The 20,315-nt window shown below is 36.7% G+C and overlaps 1 protein-coding gene across 13 annotated transcripts in view; it reads right to left on the bottom strand.

The window, feature by feature from the left end:
- Positions 1–20,315, bottom strand: part of MLLT10 (MLLT10 histone lysine methyltransferase DOT1L cofactor) — a 235,419-nt gene that overhangs the window by 139,892 nt on the left and 75,212 nt on the right. For all 13 annotated transcript variants that reach the window (XR_003914122.1, XM_029953345.1, XM_029953343.1 and 10 more), the window contains one exon: positions 8,548–8,657. Coding sequence is in view for 12 of the 13 variants with exons in the window: in XM_029953345.1 (XP_029809205.1) it covers positions 8,548–8,657 (110 nt within the window). In the remaining variant the exon portion in view is untranslated. The remainder of the gene's footprint in view (positions 1–8,547; positions 8,658–20,315) is intronic.

The raw sequence follows: 20,315 nt of genomic DNA, 5'->3' as shown, positions 1-20,315 counted from the left end.
CACCCAAAGGCTTCTCACTCTTCAAAATTCAGAGAGGCTACAATATTTTCTAGGCTACACCTTCCCTCTCTTCAGCGCTGTTACACTATGTTAAGTGGACGTTCTCCATGTTCCAAATTCCTTGCACACACTCCACTATCTAACAATCCTACCATGTAGGAGCTTTATGTACTCCTCAGGCTTCCACAGTGACCGCTGTTTAATAGGACATGCCATACATAAATGTTGGCCAAATAAATGGATAGATATATGGAGTGTTTAGCTCCACTCTCTGAAACCCAGCTTTTAAATGGTACTAATGAGGAATCCCCAATCAAAGAGAATATTTAGTACTTTCAAAATTTCCCATCAGATGCTAAATATACCGATGAACACTTCTCTTGATAGCTATCTGGACACTATTCCTTTCAAAAAGGATGGAAGGGAAGTCGGGCTAGCAATTTCTAAATATTCCTCCACCTTTAAGCTTCTCCAGTTAAATGACACCACGTTTTTATATTTTGTTTTTTGTCTGTTTCTTTATTTGGTCTGTTATGGTCCTACGTATACTCATAAACACTCATTTCTTCATGGTCATCAATAAATAAAGACTCTTCAAAAGCATGTGCATAGAATACACACGTCTCCTTCCAACCACTCTCTGGAAATTGTAGCATTCTAAAATAAATGCCTCCTGGGGAGCCCGGCTGGTTCAGTCCCTGGTGCATGTAACATGATCTCAGGACGGTAAGTTCCAACACTGAATTGGATGTAGAGATATCTTTAGCAGCACGTGAGTGGCTCAGTTGGTTAGGTGTCTGCCTCTTAATATCAGCTCAGGTCACGGGGTCAAGCCCCAAGTCAGGCTCAGCGCTGAGTGTAGAGCCTGCTTGGGATTCTCTCTCTCTCCTCTCTCTCTCTCTCTCTCTCTCTCTCTCTGTCTCTGTCTCTCTCTGTCTCTCTCTCTCTTTCTCTGCCCCTCCCTCCCTCTGTGCCTCCCTCTCCCAAAATAAATAAACCTAAAAAATTAAAATCTTTAAAAATAAAAAACTTTAAATAAAAGATCCCTTGATTCTGAATACAAGCCTCGTACCCAAAAACTTCAAAAAAAAAGTTCAAAAAATCTGTTTCCCTAATCTTCACATTTCTTCAAAATTATTAAAAGGTAACTTAAAGGTGATATATGCCCCTCATTATTCTATTAACAAAATGTATAAGTCAGTGGAATGAGAAACAGATTGCTGTAATATGAGAGGTCAAAAAATAAAATGAATATGGTGACAAAATGGTATAAAAACTGGCCACTATATATGTAATGACATGTAGAAAACATAGTAAGTCAACACAGTGAGTTCTCTGAAATTTAGATATACTACACAGATATTCTAGAAAATGTCCTTTCCTATCACACACAAAATTTCCTTCGTGGTTTTTTTTTTTTCCTTTCCTAAATACCACTATGTTCCAGCCACATGGGATTATTTATTATTCTGTGAACTGCCTACCACCTTCCCTTTGCACTTACTGTACTAGTTTATGTTACTTTCTCTGACTGCAATAATTATATGATCCTTTTTTTTACACAGGTCAAATTCATAGTTATTCTGCAAAGTCGCTATAATCCCTTTTTATATTTTATTCAACTCCTTAGGCAAAAGTAATCCCTTCTTTATGTCCCATAACACTCCATTCACATTTTTTATTATTACAGGTATCTCGCATTTTTCGAAAGCTCATGTTATGCCACTCTGATTCTCCAAAAGGCTTACATTAATAACTGTCTTTGCTAACTGAAAGAAATCGAGAAGGAATCTTTGCTATTATGAAAAAAACGTGAAAAGTGAAAGCGATGTTCAGCCCTTGCATCGAGCCATTACAGAGCCAGCCCGCACCAAGAGCTGCAAGACTGGCACTGCCCGCTCCTTCCCCAGGAACCACACTGAGCATGTCAGCCTCAACCCTCCAAAGCTTTGAACTATGTCTGTGATCATCTGTGCTTTGTCTCGGTTTATTTCGTGCATTTGTTAGCAAGGTGGGTCCTGAGCTATCAGAAAAGCCTAATAAGAAAGGTTATTTTTTCAGTCTGGGAACACTCAAAGCCTTTTCCATATAAGCTAACGATAATTGCTTCCTCAACTTTACACCAATTTCAGCTTATAGAAAGTTTCACAAGAATGCTTTCTACTTTTGGAGAGCTGCAGGAACCTATACTTACATACTATTATTTTCATACACAGTGATTACACATTTACTCATCTTTCTAACTGAAAGTGTCACATGAAGAAAAATCCTGTATTTTATGCATCTTTGAATTCCCAGTGTCGAGCACAATGCTTGATATACAGTAGGTCCACAGTAAGAGTCCAGTATATTAATAAATGCTCTTCAATGCTCTTTACTACCATCCCTTAAAAAAAGATGTCTTCCAAAACTCAACAATTCATTTTCCAGTTGGTCCTATCACTTCAGAATTTTATGCCTCATATCAGCCACACTGAATGATCATGAAGAGTATTACTAAGCTTTCAAGGTTAACTATACAAATCAACATCAATAAAAATCCAAAAAACAGAGACAGGAGATTTGGCTCATGACCACCATGAGTCTGAACTGCATCAGCCTAATCATATGTGTGACACAGTACAGTATTGTAAAGCACTCTTACAGGGTTATTTTTTATTTTTTATTTTTAATTTATTTAAATTCAAGTTAGTTAACATATAGTGCAGTACTGGTTTTAGGAGCAGAATTTAGTGATTCATCACTGACATGTAACACCCAGTGATCATCCCAACAAGTGTCCTCCATTTAGGTCAACCCCCACCAACCTCCCCTTCAGCAATGCTCAGGATGATTTTAAGAATTATTTTTGTTTTCTCTATACTACTTTACTGTAAATATACAGTATCTAATACACATATAAAATATGTATTTATTCACTTTATTTTTTTAGTAAGGTCAATAGTAGGCTGTAAGTAATTAACTTTTGGGAGAGTCAAAAGTTACACATAGATTTTCAACTGTGCAACAGGTCAGCACCCATAACCCCTGCATTGTTCAAGGGTCAACTGTAAAGCACCCCATATAAGGAAAATAACAAAAATATAAACTTGATGGAAAGAGACACTTGTGTTCCTAGAAGTGAATATTCAATATTATAAAAAGATTAATTCTTCCTCAAAACAGTATCTCACTGTAACACTAAGATAATAAAAATTGTACTTTGTTAGTCCTAATGTTAATCTGGAAAAAGAAATTCATAACAATACTTGTTCCACCATGTAGTATGGTGTATATAAAGCCAAAATAATTTAGAATAGGTGTTAGGATAAGAATAGACAGATGCAACAATGGAATGGGGAAAAAATGTCAAGAACATCCAAGAATTTAATAATGATTCAAATAATATTTCATTCCTTTTTTTTTTTTTTTTTTTAAGTAATCTCTATGTCCACTCGGGCTCAAATTCACAACCCTGAGATCAAGAGTCACACGCTCTTCTGACTGAGACAGCCAGGCGGCCTGAAACAGTATCTCAAATCACTGTGTAAAATACAGATTATTCAGTAGTGTTGAAAAGTTGACTAAATCATAGGGGGAAAGTTAGAAACATATCTCATCATATTCTAAGATGAACTCTAAATGAATAAAAGATTTATACCTAAATAATTCTTCCTTCTTTCCCCCACCCCCTTACTCCTTAAAGCCTTAAGGAGTCTTAAAGCCATAAGGTGGGTCCAAGCATGGCAGCATCCATGCTGGGGGAGGGGGAAGTCCAAAACAGGTGTCAAAGCCCCATCAGAGCTGGCTCCGGTGGGGGTGCTGGGGGGAGGGCTGGAGCTAGTGCCAAGCCCTGAGCAAGGTGAGGAGATGAAGGAACAGTGGCGGACTGAAGCTACGTGTCACACCACAACCAGTACAACAGGCAGCCAGTGCAGGGAAGCGGGAGCAAGCCAAGTGATGTGTGGAATCCAAACAAGGTTAGGATGGTCACTGCATTAGGGGATGGGAGCAGTATGTTTGTTAGTACAAGAGACACTGATCAAATAAGCAAGCATATTGAGGATAATGGGAGTCCAATTTCTCACTGGTGACATGAGAGCCATAAACATGAAAACTTTTTGAACAAATCCTGCATTGTTGGATTCAATTTGGTGAAATTACTAATGGTTTATAGTCTTCTCTATATAAAGAAATACATATGTGTTTAATATATACCCTTATACTGAATCAGAAGTATCACTGTGACCTAACAGTCTTCAATATATAGAGATAATCATTGAAAAAATATAGATGTGCATGTGCATAGATCTCTGTATCTATATATACACATATATTTTTTCCTAGCTATCCCCACGGAGAGGGCCAGGGAGTAGCAATATCCCAATAATAACAAGCACACTTCGTGCCCATTTTGGTTTCTAAAAGGAAATCAATACTCCTTGGAGAAATGGTGATGATTCCAGGGCTGGCTGGGTCAAAAATGATCTAAGATAAGTCTGAACATACTGTAGTGTCAGAACTAAGGAGCTCACAGCCTTATCAAAACACCAAAAAGCCAGCTTGAAAGAGTCCCACCAGACGAATCTGAGACAAAACAATCATCAAAATAAATGACAGTAATGAGGAATGACCCATTAAAATAAAATAGTTAACACATAAGTCCAAGTTAGTCCGTGTTTATATAATTGGGGAGTGGAGCAAGTTAATCCTTTAAGTGAAATGCCAACTAAAAAAAAAAAAAGGTAGAATGTCAACTGATGAATGTAAACATGGAAACGGAAAACCACCACTTGCTATCAATTACAGTAATAAACTGATTAAGCCAAGAAACAACAATGTATACTAAAATTAGTGGGGGAAAGGCACAAGGAACAAGATATTTACATACAAAGTACTTCCTCCAAAATGCTTACTTATTATAAAGGGAAAGAAGATTAACTTCCCAGTGAAGAAACCTCGCAGACACCACCTTACCCAAGTGACTGAGGTAAAATCAAGTAATAGGGGCAATTGAAATCATGTCCCACATGATAGGATGCAATGAACAAGAACTAAATCCCAATCATGAGGAAACATCAGAAAAAGCCGAATTGTGGACTATTCTACAAAATAACTGGCCTGTCATCTTCAGAAGAATCAAAGTTTTGAAAGTTAAGGAAAACCGAATTACTATTTGAGATTACAGGACAAAATGCAATCTGTGGGGGCGCCTGGGTGGCTCAGTCAGTTAAGCCTCCGACTTCGGCTCAGGTCAGATCTCACGTTCGTGGGTTCGAGCCCCGCGTCAGGCTCTGTGCTGACTGCTAGCTTCCAGTTCTGTGTCTCCTTCTCTCTGCCCCTCCCCCTCTCATGCTCTGTCTCTCTCTGTATCAAAAATAAATAAAAACATTAAAAAAAATGCAATCTGTGAACCTTTTGCTATGAATGGCTTTACTGGGGAAATGAGGGAAAGATGAATGAAAATTAGGGAAATGATAAAGTTTCTGGATTAGACTGTAATAATACATGAATTTTGATGGCTGTATTCTCATCATTCAGAAGAGAGTACTTTCTTACAGGAAATGCATATTAAAGCATGCTAGGGTATGAGTATATAATGGTAAATAACTCTGAGATGGTTTAGGAGAGGAAGAGCTCTTTATACTATTAATGCAAACTTTAAGTTTGAAGTTACTTGAAAACTGAAAGGAAAAACAAGTATTTAAATTTTTTTTACAGTTTATTTTTGAGACAAATGGAGTCAGAGTACGAGTGTGGGAGGCGCCCCAGGAAAAACAAGTATTTAAAACATGAATTTAGGTGCACCTGTGTGGCTTGGTTAAAAGGCTGCTTCAGCTCAAGTCATGATCTCACGGTTTGTGAGTTTGAGCTCCACATGGGGCTCTGTGCGGACAGCTCAAGAGCCTAGATCCTGTTTTGGATTTTGTGTCTCTCTCCCTCCCCGACACCTCAAAAATACATAATTTTTTTTATACATGAACTTGAAAGCACTAAAAAAATGTTATATAGTAACAAAGATTTTCTTTGCATGGTATTAAAAGCAGAAACAATAGAAAATAGTTGTATAAACTGTATAAAAATGTTAAACTTCCCAAACAGAAAAAAACCCACTAGAATACCAACAACAATTTTGAAAAATGAAGACATAATGAAAGTTAAAAAGCAAATGTTGAATTACGGGCAAAAGCAAGTATAGAAGACAAAAGGAAAAAAATCTCTAATATAAAAAACACTTTGGAGGCGCCTGAGTGGCTCAGTCAATAAGTGTCTGAGTACTGATTTCCGCTCAGGTTTTGCTCTCACGATTCAGGAGTCCCAGGCCCACATTGGGCTCTGCACTGACAGCATGGACCCTGCTTGAGGTTCTTAGTCTCCCTCTTCCTCTGTCCCTCTCTCTCTCTCAAAATAAACATTTTTATTTTACTTTGTTAAAAAAATAAATAAAATAAAGAAAAACGGGCCCCTGGGTGGCTCAGTCAGTTTTGGCTCAGGTCATGATCTCACAGTTCGTGGACTCAAGCCCCGCATCAGGCTCTGTGCTGACACTGCAGAACCTGCTTGAGATTCTCTCTCTCCCTCTCTCTGCTGTCCCACCCTCTCTCTCTCAAAAGAAATAAATAAACTTAGGAAGGAAGGAAGGAAGAGAGGGAGGGAAAGCAAGCTCTACGGAAGGGAGCAGATTTTAAAAGAAAAAACATGACTGCCTGGGTGGCTCAGTCAGTTAAGCGTCTGACTTCAGCTCAGGTCAAGATCTCCCGGTTCATGAGTTCGAGCCCTGCCTCACTCCATACTGACAGCTCAGAGGCTAGAGCCTGCCTCGGATTCCACGTCTCCCACTCTCTGCCCCTCCCCAGCTCGCTCGCTCGTTCTCTCTCAAAAATAAAGCATTAAAGAAGAAAAAATAAAAACATTACAATATTAAAATAAACAAGAGCTATTCAAAGTCAACAAACATGAAAAGGCTTGTATAAAAAACTGTAAAATATTTAACCTTACTGTTACTCAGAAAAAAAAATCGGACACTAATATTTTTCACTAAAAAGACAGCAAAGATTGTTTTAATGGTAATAAACAGTGCACTTAACACGATATAAGACTATTAGCACTGTCACATACTACTCATGTAGCATAAATTAGAAACTGCATTCCACAGTACAATTTCATCCGATATATTTATGGAAGCTTCCAAAACATTCACACCCTTTTACACACAGAGATTCTGTTGATATGTATAAGCCAAAGCCAAAGCCAAAGCCAATCAAGGCCCTTCAACAGTCAGGGGTTCCTTAATTAATTTATCAAAACTAATAATACTATGTATCACATGCTAACTATCCACTAAAAAATAATGGCAAAAACATAACTGATTGATACAAGAAGATGTTCTGGTTTGATAAGTTTCAAGTTTCAAAAATAAAACGGAATAAGCAATATAATCCAATTTTTAATAAATATATTACACATAAAAAAGCACACACACAAAAATCTAATAGATCAGAAAGAGATTAGGATGATTTCTGTCTTGCATTTTTCTATTAGTTTCTTATATAATTTTTTAATTTTTTTAACATTTATTTATTATTGAGAGACAGACACAGAGCTTAAGCAGGGCAGGGGCACAGAGAGGGGGAGACACAGAATTGCAAGCAGGTCCCAGCCCCTGAGCTTTCAGCACAGAGTCCCACACGGGGCTCAAACTCACAAACCGTGAGATCATGACCTGAGCCAAAGTCAGATGCTTAACTCACTGAGCCACCCAGGGGCCCATTTCCTGTATTTTAAAATTTTTTTAAATATATAATAATAATCTATATTGTAAAATGTTTAACACAAAAATATCTGAAACCTTAGAATTGATGGCAGTGATAATTTCTCCCCACAAATGAAAAAAATCAACAGGTACCTTAAATTAATGGTGACACCATACTTAAAGACACTGGGTGGGAAAAAAATCATCAAACATGCAAAAGAGAATGAAGCAATTATGTATATATGTACTAAATCAAGAAAAACATACAGGAGGAGAAAAGCAAAGAAAATATTAACTAAGTTTAAAAAAAAAGCTAACAACAAAAATCCTATCTTAGGGGTATAAAAAAAATTGGGAAAGGAAAAGGAGCAAGTAATATTCTGTAATAGGGTTATTTTTTAAGAAAGGATGTATGATATCATAATACATGTTATGCCAAATAATGATTAATTCAAATTTAATAGAACCTGTATGTTTGAAAGAAACTAAAAAGCCACTAATTCTTAAAGGACAAATCTATAAGGACTGAAATGTCACATAAATGTTAAAATACTAAATACCAAGGTTAGTAAAAAAGGTAATATATTTTTGCTTATTTGCTTTGTACTCCTGTGACTTTATAACATATTTTAATAACTAGAGTTTACCATTTAGTAATTATGCTTTTCTCAAATCTCGCTGGAATCTGATGGAGGCCTACGATTTAAGTTTCTTAATGAAAGCCTATACAAAATACAAATAAAAATCTTTTACATTTCCCAGTTTTAAAATAAAAAGGTTATACTGAAACATCAGTAACATAAAACCCACTGTACCTTATTGTAACGATCGTGTGGCACGGACTGCAAAACGATCGGCTCCATGGTGGACACATTAGCAAACTGCACCTCTGGAATATACAGGGCACAGACCACATGAGCCCAACCTGAAAATAAACACACATAATGTCATTTTCCCGTTTTCAATGAATCTTTTTTCAAAGATAAACAAAATCATTAACTTCCTAATGAGATCCCTTAAAAGCCTAGTTAAGCAAAAGTACAACAAAAACATGAACAAATTCTCATTACTGACTAAATAGTCAAACCACTACTGAAAGTGCACTCCATATCATTTCTCCAGCATAATAACACAAATAAAAGAAAACATTTTTAAAATTCAGATTCTAGCATGACACTTCTTATAAGAGCACACTAAATGATTCCAGAGAACCACTGTAAGAAAATAAGAAAGCTTTAAGGGCGCCTGGGGGGCTCGGTCGGTTAAGTGTATGACTTCAGCCCAGGCCATGATCTCAACAGTTCATGGACGCAAGTCCCACATCAGGCTCTGCGCTGACAATGTGGAGCCGACTTAGGATTCTCTCTCTCTGCCCCCCAGGGGTACCATCCGCATTTTTTCTCTTTCGCAAAATAAACTTTAAATTAAAAGGTAAGAAGCTTTATAGTTGAATACCTAAAATTAAAATTTTAATACTTCAATCTTAAATGTCAATATTAAAATTTTAACTTTTATGTTAACATTGATACTTTAAATACTGGTACTAACGTTCATTATTTTAATATTTCAATATTTTACTTTAAATATTTAGCAATTAATAAATATAAATGTTTCAGGGCACCGGGGTGGCTCAAGTCAGTTAAGTGTCTGATTCTTGGTTTCAGCTCAGGTCATGATCTCACAGTTTGTGACTTTGAGGCCCACATGGGGCTCTAGGCTGACAGCATGGAGCCTGCTTGGGATTCTCTCTCTCCCTCTCTCTGTCCCTCCCTTCCTTGTTCTCTCAAGATAAATAAAATTTAAAATATCTTTAATAATAAACAAATATTAATATTTTAGTTTTTAAAATGTGACTGAAACTATCAAAGAACTGTGATAATGAGGAATTACTGAGCCAAAATTGAAAAATAATGAAAGAGTCCAAGGAGGGGAGTACAGCTTTTGGCCACTTTTTCCACCCACTGCCTATTTCACAGAAAGCAGGTAAAGGGTAAAAGGTGGTTGTGACAAACTCAGAAGGCTGGAGGTACAGGGATCTGTGTACGGAGGGAGGAGGGGGACAAATAAGCCCCTCCCCTCCTTTCAGGCGGGACATTGGAGGTTGCAGGCCAGAACAATCCAGTATACCGGCCCTCAGAGAAGACCTTCTCAAATTCTGAGGCTAGACTCATGTTATACTAAATTACAAGTGCCCCCAGGCACCAGACAGAAGCAAACATACATCCTCTCTGAAGGAAAACAATGTCATCTCGACTACGAATAACTTCTACTATTGGTTCATCACCATTTTCAGCATAATAAAAAGTACCAAACATATGAAGGACACAACAACATAAATGAAAACCAGAAGAAACACGAAAATCAAACCAGATTTGTATTTTGGAATTTCAGCCACAAACATTAAAATAAGTATACTTATTACATTCAAAGACAACACAAAGTTGAAAATTTCTTCGAAGAACTGAAAACTATAATAATAAATCAAACATCCTAGAAGTAAAATAAAAAATCTGTTCAAAATGAGTGGGTGGGATTATCATCGGTTAAACAGAAATAGAAGGTAACAACAGAACAGGGCAGTAGAAAATATCCAGAATGTTAGCACAAAACACAAAAGTGTGAAAAATACAAAAACAGGACATGAGGCATGAACAGTGTAATCAGCAGGCCTCAGACACATGGAATTAGAACCCCAGAGAAACTCGAAAGACAAAGTAGCACAAAAGCAACATTTGAAATAATACCTAAAACTTTCCAGAACAGAATACAGCAAATCATGGACAGAAGAAACACAGTAAATCTCAGAATAAATAAAAATAAATCCATACCTAGGCACATTAGTAAACCTATAGAAAACCAAAAGGAAAATGATAAAAATCTTCATATAACCAAAAGGTAAATTATCAAAAGAAGTGGATAAATAAAGTCCAAAAATATCTTTAAACAGATTTTGATTAAAGGGAACACTAAATAATTTTCCTCAGGCAATGGAAAAGAGGAAAGTTCTGAGATGAAGTAAAAAATGATAAGCGTAAAGGTACTTTTAATGGATATTGACTAGATAAAACAACAATACTACTCTCTTCCATTGAAAATACATGACTGCTTTCGTCACAAATTGAAACGTTATCTGGTAAAGTTTTCAGTGTATATAAATTTAACATATATTAAAACTACAATAAAGACTGGAGAAAAGGAAGGTGAAAGAGATCTATATGGTTTTAGTGTTTTTACATTTTGTATGAAGCAATACATAGAGTAGTCTAAAATTATTAGTATGAGAACTGTAATCCCAGGAGCAATCACTATATACCATAAATATTTTTGTAAATATAGAAAGAGATGGGGTGCCTGGGTGGCTCAGCCGGCTGGGCATCCAACTTCAGCTCAGGTCATGATCTCACAGCTTGTGGGTTCGAGTCCCGCATCGGGCTCTGTGCTAACAGCTCAGAGCCTGGAGCCTGCTTTGGACTCTGTGTCCCTCTCTCACTCTGCCCCTCACCCACATATGCTCTGTCTCTCTCTCTCTCTCTCTCTCAAGAATAAATAAAACATAGGAAGGAAGGGAGGGAGGGAGGGAGATATGGCCCAGAAAGGTAATTTAATGCAATTAATTAAATTTAAATGCAATACTAAGTGCATTAAACTGATTAAATGCAATGCTAAAAAATAGTCATATCACAAAGAAGAGAGAAAAAAGGGAACAAAGGAATGAAGTAAGAAAAAAAAAAAAACCAAAGTTAAGAAAGAACAGGTGGCACCTGGCTGGCTAGGTCAGAAGAGCATATGGCTCTTGATATCAGGGTCATGAGTTCAAGCCTCATGTTAGGTGTAGAGATTGCTAAAAATAAATAAACTTTTTTAATAAAAGAAAAGGAGGCTTCTTCTGGTCAAAATGGAGAAACAGGGACCATATTTGGCTTCTTGCATGAACAGTGCATATTTCCCACAGCAAAAAGAACAAAAAGGACAAAATAACGGAGACCATGGTTTTCAAGGACCTGTGTATCAGATAACAACCATAGTAATCCCAAAGAAACAATAAACAAATGAGATGAGCTCTCAGTTTGCCCAGTTTAATGTCTTGAGAGTTCTTCCAGGCCAAGGCACAGGGAGAGAAACTGAAGCCGAGCCCAGGACACTCCCAAAGTTCAGAAGACCAAGGCACCTAAAACAGCAGAACAAAGTACCAGAAAATGAAAACTCCTCATAGAGAGAACAGATGCTCACAGAGATACAGAGAGAGCACCATTTGAATATTAAAGGACATGAATGAAGAAATTATCTGAGGCTGGGAAAAGACCAATCCAAAAGAAATAAAGGAAACCATACCCAGCAGACAAGAAGAGCTAGGAACACTGCCTGGTCCCCTTACTTAGCCAGACTGAAAAAATTCAACTCACAGGACACTGGGTGTCTGAATCCTCAGAAAGATCGGGCCTCCACAGCAGGAAATGATTACCCCTAGACCAATTACTGCTCCTGATAAATCATAAGAGCAGGACCTGAAAGGATCTAACCAGTTCCAAGGAACCTAATTATATTTCAGAACAAACCTGAAGAAGATTTAAAGGAAGGCAAAAATATCCAGACTTCCATCAGCCACAATAATGGAGTAGGCAGCTCCAAGAGTACATTCCACCACGGAAATATCAAAAAATCAAGCAGAAACTGTCAGAACCAATTTCATTAGGACTCTGGAAAAGAGAATGAAAGGTTTGCAGCAACCAAACACTAGATCAAGAAAAGGACAACTTAAAGATGGCAGCAAGCTTTGGACGTTGTTACTTTCCCATGCGCACCCTACAATCAGCAGAGGTCTTGAAGACAGCACACAGTAAGTTATCAATGTGGAGCCTTGGATCTTTCTTGATTGCTTAAGTTCATAAAGTTAAGTACAGACACAGAAGGTATGAAAAACATCCACAGTAAACAACTGTTTAAACAAAAATAGTGAGAATTCATTGTGGGGTTTATAACGAAGATAAACACATGACAACAACTGCATAAAGCCCGAAAAAAGACTATATACTATTTTGAGGATCTTACACTATAGGAGTAGTGGTATAATAACAACACTTGATGAATAAACTATTCTGAGAAAACGATGTAAACTTTAAGTCCTAAGACAGTGACTAAGACAACACAACAAAATTTATGGCTAATAACACAACAAAGGAAACAATATGGAATCATAAACATCTCAAAAGAAGGCCAGAAAAGAAAAAAAAGAACAAAAACAAATGAAGCAAATAAAAAACAAGTATCAGGGCACCCAGCTAGCTCACTCAGCACAGCATGCAACTCTTGGGGTTGAGTTCGAACCCCACAATGGGTGTAGAGATTACTTAAAAAAATAAAACCTTTAAAAAATAAAAATAAGAAACAAGTATCAAGATGGTAGATCCAAATCTAACCATAGCATTAGTCACACTAAATGTAAACTAACCAACCACCCCCAATTAAAAGGCACAAATTGCTGGCATGAAGGTAAATAAGTAGTAAATAAGCACAAGAAAAGATACTAGTCCTTAGAGAAATGAAAATCAAAAACAAAATGAAATGCCACTTCATACCCACCAGGATGGCTAAAACCAAAAAGACAAATATTAGCAGGTATTGACAAGGATGTGGAAAAACTGGACACCTGATGCACTACAAGTATAAATGTAAAATGGTACCTCCACACTTTGGAAAACAGACCAGCAATTTCTCAAAAGGATAAAAGGGTTAACATGTGACCCAGGAAATAAACTCCCAAGAAGAATCCAAAGAATTAAAACATATTTCCACCAAAAAAAAATTGTAAATATATGTTCACAGCAGAATTATTCGTTCACAGCAATATTATTCAAAATAATCAAGTGAAAACAACCCAAATATCCATCAAATTTTGAATGGTTACGGCAAACATGGTATATCCATACACTGGAATATCAACTGGCAATTAAATGAATTACTTAAACATGATGCAACATGGGTGAATCTGGAAAATGGTATGCTAAGTGAAAGAACCCAGTCACAGAAGACCTCGTATCCTATGATTCTGGTTATATGAAATGTCTAGAACGGGGCAAATGGACATAGAACAGGTTAATAGTTGTCTCGGGTGGAAGTGTTGAAGGGAAATAGGAAATGAATGCTAATAATGGTGACGGTATATCTTATTTGCATGATGAAAATGTTCTAAAGTTGACTGTGATGATAGTCTCTTAAGTCTGAGTATTTTTTAAACCAATGAATGGTGTGCTTTAAATCAATCAGTTGTATGACATGTAAAGGTGTTATATATAAAAATTAATAAGAAAAAGTCCAATTTTTTAAATGGGCAAAAGATTTGAACATACACATCACCAAAGATGATAAGAATGGCAAATAACCATATGAAAAAGAGCTGAAATTTACGTCATTAACAAAATGAAAATTAAAAGCAGAAGGTTACCACTACATACCTAATAGAATGGCAAAAACTACAAAGAGTGACCATACCAAGTGTTGAAGAGGATGTAGAGTGACTGGAACTCTCATATGCAGTTGGTGGGAATGTACAATGTTATAACCACTTTAGAAAATAGTTTGTCAGTTCCTTAAAGAATAAACATATGAAGTGAAAGAAGTCAGTCAGAGAAACATAAATACCATACAAATTCACTCATATGTGGAATTTAAGAAATGAACACAGGGGAAGAGGGGGAAAAGAGAAAGAAGCAAACCATAAGAGACTTTTTTCTTTTTAAATATTTGTTCTTTTTGAGAGAGACAGAGAGAGCCTGAGCAGCGTAGGAGCAGAGCAAGAGAGCAAAACCAAGGATCTAAAGCTGGCTCTGTGCTGACAGCAGAGAGCCCAACATGGGGCTCAAACTCATGAACCATGAGATCACCTGAGTCGAAGTCTGACACTTACCCGACTGAGCTACGCAGGTGCCCCAGAAGACTCTTAACTACAGAGAACAAACTGAGGGTTGGGGGAGGGAGAGAGACGGGGAGATGGGCTAAATGAGTAGATGATGGGTATTAGGAAGGACAGTTGGAGTGATGAGCATACGGTGTTATGTGGAGGTAATAAAGCACTAGTTCTACATCTGAAACCAATTTTACCATATATGGTAACTAACTAGAATTTAAATAAAAACTTGGAAAAAAAAGAATTAGGCATGCACTTATTACAAACTACCCATTTCATGCCTAAATATTTATTCAAGACCAAAAAATGTCTATGATTATAGAGAACATGTACTCAAATATTAACAGGAGCTTATTTTGCAACACATAAAACTAGAAATTATCTACAGGTAAATAAACTGCTAGATCAATATAGGGGGAAAAGAGTGAACAAGAAAAGGGAATAAAATATGACTACATGTAACAACAAGAATGAACCTCAAATATTTATACTGATGGAAATAAGCCAGACAAAAATAGTGTCTATATACTACAGACCTGTGTGACCGTCCAGACGCACAAGCATACATACACACATATATTTCAGTCAGACAAAACACAAGAAAATACAAATTAAACTACAGTAACGGAAAGCAGATGAATGGGGAGGAGAGGGGGTGGTACTGATATAGTACAAAAGAGTAAGAGGAAAGTTTTAAAAGGGATGGATATGTTCGCTGCCTTAATTATGTTGATGATTTCATGAGTACGTAAAATAGAACTTAAGTTGTTCACTTTAAATATAGACTGTATACCGAATGTCAATCACAACTGAATAAAGCTGCTTTAAATACTTTTTTAAAGAACAAAAAGATCTTATTCCAAATTTCAACTTATATTAAATGTTAGTCATTTATATACAACAGATAAGGGAGAGATTAAGAGGAACAGTGCCGATTAAAATTAACAAAGACCATACTACCATATGCTGCTTGTAAGACACACACTTTTAATAGAAACTGGGAAGTTTAGCGGTGCCTGTGCTGTTCAGTCGGTTAAGTCTCTGACTTCAGCTTAGGTCATGATCTCAAGGTTCATGAGTTCCAGTCCCACATCAGACTCTCTGCTGTCAGCCCACTCTGGATCCTCTGTCCCCTTCTCTCTGTGCCCCTCCCCTGATCCCACGTGTGGACCACCTCTCTCTCAAAAAAAAAAAAAAATTTTTTTTTTAGACCTTTAAAAAAAAAATACTGATAAGTTTAAAGCAAACAAAGCAAATGTATGAAAAATGATATGTAATGTTAACAGTAAGAATATAAAGGCTGGGGCGCCTGGGTGGCTCAGTCAGTTGGGCGTCCGGCTTCAGCTCAGGTCATGATCACACAGTTTGTGGGTTCGAGCCCCGCATCAGGCTCTGTGCTAACAGCTAGCTCAGAGCCTGCTTCAGATTCTGTATCTCCTTCTCTCTCTGACCTTCCCCTGCTTATGCTGTCTCTCTCTCTCTCAAAAATAAATAAAAACTTAAAAACAAATTTAAAAAAGAATATAAAGGCTGATGTGACTATTTTGATATCATATAACACTATGAGACAAATACTCAATAGCTAAAAGGGAACATTTTCCTAATGATAAATCATTCAATAGAAAATCAACACCTAATAAATACACTTTAAAATACATAAAACACCTAACATTACTATTAAAGGAAGAAACAATGTTCCAATCATAACAGATTTTTAACACACCAGACTTAGTAACTAACAAATGAGTAGACCCCCCAAAAAACCAATAAAGACATAAAAGAGGTTGAGTTCAACTACCTTGACCTAACTGACATTTACAGAATACTATATTCAACTGAAAAATATACATTCCTTTTCAAAAGCATATGGTACATTCAACACAAACCATATGCTACTCCCTAAAATAAGTCTCAATGAATTTTCAAGGATTGAAATCATCTAATGTATAATGAGTAACCACAATGAAATTAAATTGGCAACCAATAATAATTAGATAGGTACAAAACCCCCTAATATATGGAAGATAAATTATATACTTCTAAATAACTTTAAAATCAAAGACAAAATCACAAGGGAAATTGGAAAACATTTTGAACTGGATGGCAACAAATATACAACATACCAAATCTTGAGGCAGGCTCCAAAAGCAGTCCCAGCAGGGAAAGTTGTATCTTTGTATTTTTTTTTTTTAGAAAAGAACATCTAAATTCAACGATCTACGGTGCTACCTTAAGAAGTTAAAAAAGCAGAATATAATAAAAGTAACTAAAAGGAAGAAAATAGTGAAGATAAAGGAGAAATCAACAAAATAGAAAACAGGCAGGTAACTTTAAAAATTACCAAACCCAAGGGTTTGCCTGGGTGGCTCAGTCGGTTAAGCATCTGACTCTTGATTTCGGCTCAGGTCATGATCCCAGCGTGATGGGATCAAGCCCTGAGTTGAGCTCTGTGCTGGGTGTAGAACCTGCTTGAGACTCTCTCTCTCCCCTTCTCCACTCCTCCCCTGCTCTCACACTCAAGTGCTCACTCTCTCTCCCTCTCCCAAAATAAACTTTTAAAAAATAAGCTTAAAAATTTCTCAAAATAAAAAGAAACTAAAAAATAACAGCCATCAGCATAATTAAAAGTGAAATGGTCCACACAATCCCTCTTAAATGGAGAATAATGGACTGCTATCATCACTTCTATTGAGTGTTGTGCTGTAAGTCTTCGTCAATGTAGTTAAGGGAAAAGAAAAATCGTATAGATTCATTTTTATTGTGCTTTAAATTTTTTTAATGTTTTTGTTTATTTTTGAGAGAGAGCGTGAGCAGGGGAGGGTCAGAGAGAGGAGTCACAGGATCTTAAGACAGGCAGCGGGCTCTGAGCTAGCTGTCAGCACAGAGCCTGACGCGGGGCTGAAACCCACGAACTGTGAGATCATGACCTGAGCCAAAGTTGGATGCTTAATCAACTAAGCCACCCAAGTGCCCCTTCATTGTGTTTTAAAAAACACATAACATAAAATCACTACCTTAACTATTTAAATGTACAGTTCAGAAGAATTAAGTATATTCATATTGTTGTGAAAGAGAACTCCAGAACTTCTTTCATCATGCAATCTGAAATTCTATACCCAGTAAACAATCACTCCCCTTTTTGCCTGTCTCCTCAACCCTTGTAACACTATACCTTCTGTCTGTATAAATCTGACCAGTAAGCACTTCATATGAGTGGAATCATACAGTATTTGTCCTTTTGTGATTGGCTTGTTTCATTTAATACAACATCCTCAAGATTCAACCATGTTGCGGCATATTACAAAATGTCCTTCCTTCCTTTTTAAAGCTGAATAATATTCCATCATATGTATAGACAACATTTTGCTTATCCATTCATCTACTAAGACATTTTGGTTATGGAGTGCCTGGGTGGCTCAGTGAATTGAGTGTCCAACTTCAGCTCAGGTCATGATCTCGCAGTCCGTGGGTTTGAGCCCCCCAGCAGGCTCTGTGCTGACAGCTCAGAGCCTGGAGCCTGCTTCAGATTCTGTGTCTCCCTCTCTCTCTGACCCTCCCCCATTCATGCCTTGTCTCTCAAAAACAAATAAAATAAATAAATAAAAGAAACTTTTTTTAAAAAAGACATTTGGGTTGCTTACACTTCTTGGCTATTGTGAATAGTGCTGCCATAAACAAGAGTGTACAAATACCTCTTTGGAGACCATGCTTTCAATTCTTTGGGATACATAACCAGAAGTAGAATTACTAGAATAGATGGTAGTTGTTTTTGACTTTTTAAGGAACCTCCATACTGTCTTCCATAGTAGCTACACCATTTTTCAATCCCACCAACAGTACACAAGGATTTCACATCAATGTTATTTTCTGGGGTAGTTTCTGTTTGTTTGGGGATAGATTGCGTGGGGGTAGATTGATTGATAGTCACCATTCTCCGTGGGCCTGCATGGATTTCACTGTGGTTTTGATTTGCATTTCTATGATGATCAGTGGTGTGGAGAATCTTTTCATATGCCTTTTGATCACCTGCATATTATCTCTGGAGAAATGTTTATTCATGTTTTTTGCCCATTTTTAAATCAGGTTATTTGATACTTTTGTTGGTGAGTACTAAGAGTTCTTTCTATATTATCTACTATTCTATTGCCTTTTCAAACTGCTGATTGTGTTCTCTGATGTACAAAAGTTTGTAAGTTTGTTTGGTCCCACTTGTCTGGGATTCTTTCTTTCTTTCTTTCTTTCTTTTTTCTTTTTTTTTTTGGCCTTTGCATTTGGTGTTATACCTGAAAAATCATTTCCAAGACCAAAGTCACGAAGCTTTTCCCATATGTTTTCTTCTATAAATTGTACCTAAATCTCTGATATACTGTAAGTTAATTATTTGCATATAGTATAAACATCCAACTTCATTCTTTGGCATGTGGCTATCCTGTTTTGCCAACACTATTTGTTGAAAAGACTGTCTTTTCCTCAGTGAGTTGTGTCTTGGCACTCTTATCAAAAGGATCATCTGACCAACATGCAGGCCAGTTTACTTGTGGCTCTCTATCCGATGCCACTGGTCCATCTGTCATTATACCAGTACCTCACTGTCTTGACAACTGCGGCTGTGTGATACATTCTGAAATCCAGAGGTAGGAGTCCTCCAACTTTGTTCTGCATTTTCAAAACTGTCTTGGCCATTCAGGGACCCTTGAGATTCCCCATAAATTTTAAGATGAATTTTAGCATTTACAAAGAAAATGCTGTTGGGATTTTGAAAGCGATTATGTTCAATACATAAGTCACATTAAGTACTACAGACACAGGATAGCTTTCCATTTATTTATACCTTCTTCCATTTCCTTCAAGAACATTTTATAGTTTTCAGTGTATAAGTCTTTCCCTCCTTGATTAGGTTTATTCCTAAGTGCTTCATTATTTTTTATGCCTTTATAAAAGGAATAATCTTAATTTCCTTTTCAGATTATTCACTGTCACTGTATAAAAACAACCAATTTGGGGGGTGCCTGGCTGACTCAGTGGCATGTGCAACTCTTGATCTCAGGGTTGTTAGTCTGAGCCCCAAGCCGTGTGTAGAAATTACTTCAAAGTAAAATCTTAATAATAAAAAAAAAATAAATTATGCTGATTTTCTTTTTAGTGCTAATAGGTTTTTTTTGGTAGAATCTTTAGAGTTTTCAACATACTAGATCATGTCATCTGCAAACACAGATCACTTTACTTCTTCCTTTTCGAACTAGGTGCTATTTCCTTTTCTTCCTAAAGTACACTAAGACTCCAATAATATGTTGAATAGTGGTGAGTAGACCAGACATTCTTGTCTTATTCTTTGTCTTAGAGAAAAAGTTTTAACTACTGAGTATGCTATTAGCTATGGGTTTTTCATATACAGCCTTTGCATATATGCTGTAGTTTCCTTCTAATCCAAGTCTGATGGGTTCATTTAACACTGACAGATGTTGAATTCTGTTAACTTTTTTCTGCATCGATGGAGATAAGATGATCACATGGGTTTTATCCTTCCTTTTATTAATATGGTGTATTACACGCTGACTTTCATATGCTGAACCATTCTTACATCCCAGGCATAAATGCTGCTGAATTCAGTTAGCTAGTATTTTGCTGAGCGCTTTTACATCAATATGTATCAGGGATACTGGTCTGTAGTTTTCTGTT

The sequence above is a fragment of the Suricata suricatta genome, chromosome 10 (genome assembly GCF_006229205.1).
Source record: "Suricata suricatta isolate VVHF042 chromosome 10, meerkat_22Aug2017_6uvM2_HiC, whole genome shotgun sequence".
NCBI lineage: Eukaryota > Metazoa > Chordata > Mammalia > Carnivora > Herpestidae > Suricata > Suricata suricatta.
This window is presented reverse-complemented; position numbering and strand designations above follow the sequence as displayed.